This window comes from Pholis gunnellus (genome assembly GCF_910591455.1).
Source record: "Pholis gunnellus genome assembly, chromosome: 22".
NCBI classification, from domain to species: Eukaryota; Metazoa; Chordata; class Actinopteri; order Perciformes; family Pholidae; genus Pholis; species Pholis gunnellus.
Window position 1 is genome coordinate 17,309,261 of NC_136549.1, and position 7,500 is coordinate 17,316,760.

General features: G+C 44.2%; 1 protein-coding gene across 1 annotated transcript in view; it reads left to right on the forward strand.

Moving 5' to 3' along the window:
* Positions 1 to 3,748: 3,748 nt before the first annotated feature.
* grip1 (glutamate receptor interacting protein 1) overlaps positions 3,749 to 7,500 on the forward strand; it is a gene marked incomplete at both ends in the record, with an annotated part of 30,026 nt that continues 26,274 nt past the window's right edge. Inside the window, one exon of the mRNA XM_079183714.1 lies at positions 3,749 to 3,884. Coding sequence (XP_079039840.1) covers positions 3,749 to 3,884 — 136 coding nt within the window. The remainder of the gene's footprint in view (positions 3,885 to 7,500) is intronic.

A 7,500-nucleotide genomic window follows, 5' to 3' on the forward strand; every position in this document is an offset into this window, starting at 1 on the left:
TCTCGTCATAGTTAATGAAAATCCTTTTCTTCCTTCTCTGAACCCTTTTCTTTCATCCTCATCTCCTTCCTTCTTCTCCTAGTTTCCTATCATTTCATCTTCCTTGTTTTTCTCCTTTCCTAGTTTCCTTTCCTCACATTACTTTCTTTCTTCTCTCCTTTTTTCCTTTCCTCTCTTCACTTCTCCCCTTTACTGTCTTCCTCCTCTCCTCCTCAGTATTTCTCCTTTCCTAGTTCCCTCTCCTTCTGTCCTTGTTTCCTTCCCACCCTTCTTTCTCTCCTCTCCGCCTTCTTTATTATTATTTAATTAACTTCCTTTAATGAATCTAACTTGTCCACTACCTCCTAGTTTGTTTTTGGACCATCACTCAAACACAATACAGAAATACTGTGCAGCCTTTGAATCAATGTCAGATTTATTATTTAACAATTATTACTCAACAGTTCACGAGCAGCCGATGGTTTAAGTAGTTGAACTGTTTAAATCAACCACAACAAACAGACAAAGCGCTTCAGTTTGATCTGAACTAAACAGCTTAAATGTAAAAACATCCTCAGAGACAAACACGGTTCTGATATAAAACCTGATGAGGAGGTTTGTGTGTTTCCTCTTTGTTTCCTCTGTGTTTCCTCTGTGTTTCCTCTGTGTTTCCTCTGTGTTTCCTCTGTGTTTCCTCTGTGTTTCCTCCTTGTTTCCTCCTTGTTTCCTCCTTGTTTCCTCCTTGTTTCCTCTGTGTTTCCTCTGTGTTTCCTCTGTGTTTCCTCTGTGTTTCCTCTGTGTTTCCTCCTTGTTTCCTCCTTGTTTCCTCCTTGTTTCCTCTGTGTTTCCTCTTTGTTTCCTCCTTGTTTCCTCCTTGTTTCCTCTGTGTTTCCTCTTTGTTTGGTGACTCTGGTTCTGTTCTCAGTGACCTGGTTCTTCATCCTCCTGTGTGTCGGGTTCTAACGTTCTCATCACAGTCGGGTTCTTATCTCCTCGGCCAACTCGCCTCCTGGAGGAGCTGCCAGCAGCCTCAGTGAGCAGCCTACGTGGATTAGGAAAGGAAAGGAGGAAGCATAGATTATCCTAAAGTAACCAACAAACCAGCAAACAGCTAAATATTTTGTAGAGCGACACATAGAAGAGATAACATCATGTAAAGAACAGCCAACAGGACGGACAGACATGCAGACACTTTAAACAATCGTCAAAACTACACCGTTCATCACAACCACAAGCTGTAAAAACAGTTAGAATCGTCAGGTTTTCACCTTTCCGACGGTCCTTGAACACATCGTGTGTGACGAATGCTGACGTCAGAAAAAGAAGCTAAACGAAGCTTTAAAATCACATTTTATTCTTCATGTTCTCATTTAAAGTCTCTCCTCAAATAAAGCGTTTACTTTAACCAGATTGTGTAGAGGAGGAGAGGAGGAGAGGAGAGAGGAGAGGAGGAGAGGAGGAGGAGGAGAGGAGGAGGAGAGGAGAGGAGAGGAGGAGAGGAGAGGAGAGGAGAGGAGAGGAGGAGAGAGGAGGAGAGAGGAGAGGAAGAGGAGAGGAAGAGGAGGGGAGGAGAGGAGAGGGGGAGAGGAGAGGCTTGAAACATGTGAATAGTTTAGTATTCATAACACGTACAGCCTCCATGTTTTTACAACATTGTGAACACTTGTAAACAAGTCTTTTTAATGATGTCATCACAACTTTATTTTGAAAGGAGGACTAGTGAGTCCTCGTGTCCTTCTAGTGAGGACGCTTCGTCGCCTCATTTACACTCTTTGAGGTCCACCAGAGGGGCGTTCACTGACCTGTTTCATAATCAGAGGACTAAACGTTTTCACACTTTATCTGACGAGGGAACAGGAAGTGGAAATAAACCGCCGACTCGTTTTGGGGGTTTTAGGACTCGTTCCTGCAGCTCTCTGTAAATAATAGATGTTTTAATTTTAACGTCTAAATCTTTAAGGCTTCAAAACTTTATAATCAAACAAAGATAAATTCACACAGAGCTGGACTTCCATCAGATGAGGCGTTCACTGACCTCCCCAGCTAATCCTCATAGTCCTGATGATGATGAGTCTCTGCAGTGAAGACGGTCCTCTGAGGCCTCGGAGATTATTGCTCCACATGGGGGCCGGGTCTGCAGGTCTGCGGGTCTGCGGGTCTCCGGGGCCTCATTACCGGCCTTCAGGGTTCAGGTCCACACGGAGTCTTTCTGTCAGTTCTGTTTCTGTTTGTTCATTCTGGACGTTTCCGTCCATTGTTGGCGCTTTAACCTCAATACTTCATAATATTTAATATATCTTGAATATGAAGGGAGGACTGTGTCTGTGAAGAATAACATGAATGAAAACTCCCAAATGAAATTAAAGTAATGAAAGTAAAGGAAGAATGTTATCACTGCGGCTTCAGTGGAAAATCTAAATCTAAACTTCAGCTTAGGATACACCTGTGTTTCCTCTCTCCTCATCATCCTCGATGACAATGACTCCTTGCGTCCTTTCCTCCTTTTTCCTAGTTTTTAGTTTTTCTAGTTTCCTTTTCTTATCTTCTCCTTCTTTCCTTCTCTAAACCCCTTCCTCTCCTTTCCTTTCATCCTCATCTCCTTCCTGCTTCTCCTAGTTTCCTATCATTTCCTCTTCCTAGTTTTTCTCCTTTCCTAGTTTCCTTTCCTCACATCACCTCTCCCCTTTACCTTCTTCCTCCTCTCCTCCTAGTATTTATCCTTTCCTAGTTCCTCCTTCTTTTCCTTCTTCTGTCCTTGTTTCCTTCCTCCTTGTTTTTCTCCTTTCCTTTCATCCTCCTCTCTTTGTCTTCTCTTTGAGTCCTTTTCTACTCCTCTTTCCTTTATTCGTCCTTTCCTAGTTTCCCTTCCTCTTTTTTTTCTCTCTTCCTCCTCCTCACCTTGTTTCCTTTCCTTATTTCCTCCTCCCTCACAGTGTTCAGTTACAGACCACTCTCTGGAATTCTCTCACACACACACACACACACACACACACACACACACACACACACACACACACACACACACACACGCCTGGAGAGCTCTCCCCTCCCCCTCGCTGGAATGAAGTGTGTGTGAACGAAGAGGAGGAGGAGGAGGAGAGGAAGGTAGGAAAGGAAACACAGGAAATATGTATAGAGAGAGGAAGGGAGGAAGGAAGAAAAGGAAGCACTGTGACAAAGGAAGAAAGGATGGAAGGAGCTAATGAAGGGAGGAAGCTAACCTCGTCTCCCTGCTGACTCTTCAAGTGCACATTTACAGTGTGCACACACACACATTCACACAATGGAGCGCTGAGATGGAGGAGTGGCGTGTCAGAGTGCGTGCGTGTGTGTGTGTGTGTGTGTGTGAGTGGGAGAGCTGCGAGCCCTGTGATTGGCCGAGCCCGGCTAGATGCACCAACAGCCCAAAGAAGCAGAGGAGGAGAGAGAGGAGAGAGAGGAGAGAGAGGAGAGAGAGGGAGGCTGCAGATAGAGCAGAGAATACAAAGAGCATGTGAGTGAGTGTGTGATGTGTGTGTGTGTGTGTGTGCTGCACGCAAGCTAACGTGTGTGTGTGTGTGACATACAGAGGTGTGTGTGTGTGTAGAGAAGCGAGGAGGAAACCTGATCTCTCTCTGTGGAATAACGCTTTCCGTTGGCTTTCACCGTTTCCTTGTTGCCGTGAGCTCTTAGCCGAGCCTGGCCCGGGTCGGCCCAGTTCAGACCCGGTTACTGGTGCTGCTGGTGCTGCTGGTGCTGCTGGTGCTGCTGGTGCTGCTGGTTGGGGGTGATGGAGCGGTTCCTGGCCCTGCTGCGCCTGCTGGGCAGGAGGAGGCGAGGGAGGAGGTACCGGGCGGATGACGATTACCAGGAAGGCTACGAAGACGTTTACTACTACACCAGCAAGTACAACACACACCTACTGAGTGAGTCCGAGAGAGAGAGAGAGAGAGAGAGAGAGAGAGAGAGAGAGAGAGAGAGAGAGAGAGAGAGAGAGAGAGAGAGAGAGAGAGAGAGAGAGAGAGGGTGAGAGAGAGAGAGAGAGAGAGAGCTAGGGTGTGAGAGAGAGAGAGAGAGAGAGCTACGGTGTGAGAGAGAGAGAGAGAGAGAGAGAGGTGTGTGTGTGTGTGTGGGGGGTTTTGTATTATAGATGAAGGTCGGCTGCCCCGTTACACACACACGCAGGTATCCAGGTGACGGCCAGGTGGTTTATGGGTAATAACAAGGGAGGAAGTGTTGACTGTGGAAAGGAATGTGGACAATGTGGGACACACACACACACACACACACACGCACACACACACACACACACACGCACACGCTAGCTGTATGTTTAAAGTTCTTGTTTGTGGTCTGATGGATTCTGGTTCTGATGGATTCGATCTCTGGTTCTGGTCTTGCTCCAGGTTCTGGTCCAGGTGTTGAGTCCTGAACGGAGGCAACAAAGACGGATAGTTTGGTTACAAGAGTCAACAATTAAAGTTGATCAATTCACACCGACAACTTTGTATTTATTAAAGTAAAACTGTGTGAAAAAGGCCTTTATTTACATCCTAAACCAACTATTGTAAGAATCATACGAGTACATAGAGTACATAGAGTACATAGAGTACATAGAGTACGTAGAGACGCCGTATACGTCTCTGGTAGAGACCTGTCAATCACCGTGTAGCCCCGCCCCTAAAGCATCCCCTGCTTTATGGTCTGTGTGACTCTAAATGGACCATCATTTACTAAATGAACATCATGCTGTATTGAAGAAGACTTGAAACTAGAGATTGAGACCATAAACTCATGTTTACAATGTTTACTGAGGTAATAAATCAAGAGAGAAGTAGAGTCATTTTCTCATAGACTTCTATACAACCAGAGGAGTCGCCCCCTGGTGGACACTAGAGAGAATGCAGCTTTAAGACATGAAGCTTTGGCTTCACTCATCAGCTGCTGTGAACAGAAGTGAGATGTTTCGAGTCACATCTTGCTCCTTTGACTTGTTTCTACTGGTCGCTGGTTTCCTGTCTTCTAAACGTTAAACCAGTGAATCGAGACAATGAAACCAGTCCAACTCACTTCATCCTGTTTGATTTTTATGTTTTACGTCTTTGCAACGAATGAATGCTTTAATTCTGTGTTTCTGAACGGCAGAAATTTGGCTGTTTTTCTGCTGAAAAGGCCTCAAATATATAGAAATATTATCAACGCATGATTAATTTAAAACAGCATGTGTTTGTGTGCTAATAACTGACTTTACGGTAGTATTCCTATATGTGAGATATTACAGTGCTGTTCCTTTGTTTGTGTGTGTGTGTGTGTGTGTGTGTGTGGCAGAGCTGCCAAGAGACATTTCTTGCAGCTACCAGCGAGCTAGCAGTGTGTGTGTGTGTGTGTGTGTTTATCACAGCGTGTGATTCTATATGAAGGCATTTTAAGGTTGGTTGAGTGGCTAACCCGGAGACACAGACACACACAGACACACACACACACACACACACAGACACACACAGACACACACAGACACACACACACAGACACACACAGACACACACACACAGACACACACACACACACACACACGCGCTCTAGTAGCTTTGTTTAGCCCGGGTTGGCCTACTTACCTGGTTGGTTTTCACTCTCAGCTTCAAGCATCGTTAAGTTAAGATTCGTCTTAAAACGAATCCACACAGTCGTCTTCAGATTGCTTGTTTCGTCCGACCATCGGTCCAAAGAGAAGCCGGTCGTCATCGTACGAGAGAAGATCGAACGATTCACACGCTCAATTAATTTTCTGTCACTCAGCTGAGCTCTGAAAATAGCTCTTTACAGATTTCTCTCTGAGCTCCTGAAACTAAAAACAAGCAGCTGAACGGAGATAAACTCTCTTGATATTCCACACATTGTTCTTCATTGTCAGGACATTACCCACAATTCAACTCACCCACCCAGCGTGTAAACACTCCTCTGGTTGTATAGAAGTCTATGAGAAAATGACTCTACTTCTCTCTTGATTTATTACCTCAGTAAACATTGTAAACATGAGTTTATGGTCTCAATCTCTAGTTTCAAGTCTTCTTCAATACAGCATGATGTTCATTTAGTACATGATGGTCCATTTAGAGTCACACAGACCATAAAGCAGGGGATGCTTTAGGGGCGGGGCTACACAGTGATTGACAGGTCTCTACCAGAGACGTATACGACATCTCTACGTCACTCCTCCTCAGTCCAGATGTGGTCACTTCCTGTTCACTGGTTGCAAAAAAACCAAGATGGCGACGGCCAAAACGAGGCTTCATAACATCAGTCCACAAACCAATGTGTGACGTCACGACGGCTACGTCCACTTCTTCTGTACAGTCTGTGGTCGTGTGACCGTCCTGCAGACACTCAAATAAACATGTCACGTTAGCATCATCGTCTGAATGCTAAGCTACAAAACAAATGGTATCAAAGTTGTACAAATACTCTATAATGTGTGTACAGTTCCTCCAAATCTCCAGATATTCCTCCTGGATGTTAGTAATGATTTTAAAATAAACAGGTTGGAGGTGACGGGTAACGGGTTTCAGGTGTGACACTGTGAAGCCTGTGGCCCCGCCTCCATCAGTGATGTCACCTGTCTCTGGTTAGAAGCAGACAGCTGTCTCTCTCTCTGTCTCTCTCTCTCTCCATCTCTCTCTCTCTCTCTCTCCGCTTGCTGTCTTCTTCTTCTCTCTCTTCGCCCACTCGTCTCATTACGTTGAAACATGGTGATGCATAGATTTGCACATGAATGAGGTGAAATGCTGTTGACTGTTGCTCAGAGTTCAGACAGCAGTCATGTGTTATGTGAAGCCTGTTGACATAGAAAAATGTTGCTAATTAATGCTTTAAATAAGGGCCTCATTAGCATAACCGGTCCTGTGTTCAACATGATGGAGATTAAAGAGGCTGGTTTGACTTTTTGTTTTTTTTATCAGATCCTCAGAAAATGTGTTGAAAGCATATTCACATGTTTAATTGGCTGATGAACGAGACACCGATCTGTTTTTATTAGTCACCATGTGAGAATGTGTTCAACTCTTCTGTCCTACTTTTCTATTGGCTGGATTCATGTTGGTCTGGAGGCGTGGCCTCTTCTTCTTCTGCTGCTTATTGTTCTTCTGCTTCTTCTTCTTCTTCTGCTGCTTATTGTTCTTCTGCTTCTTCTTCTTCTTCTTCTGCTGCTTATTGTTCTTCTTCTTCTTCTTCTTCTTCTGCTGCTTATTGTTCTTCTGCTTCTTCTTCTTCTTCTTCTGCTGCTTATTGTTCTTCTTCTTCTTCTTCTTCTTCTGCTGCTTATTGTTCTTCTGCTTCTTCTTCTTCTTCTGCTGCTTATTGTTCTTCTTCTTCTTCTTCTTCTTCTTCTGCTGCTTATTGTTCTTCTTCTTCTTCTTCTTCTTTTTCTTTTTGCTTCCTCGACCAAAGAATCATAATAGAAATAAAGTACACAATAATATGAATATAATCACAACATAATGATTGTCATATATTATGAAATATACAACTATATAATATTTATGATAT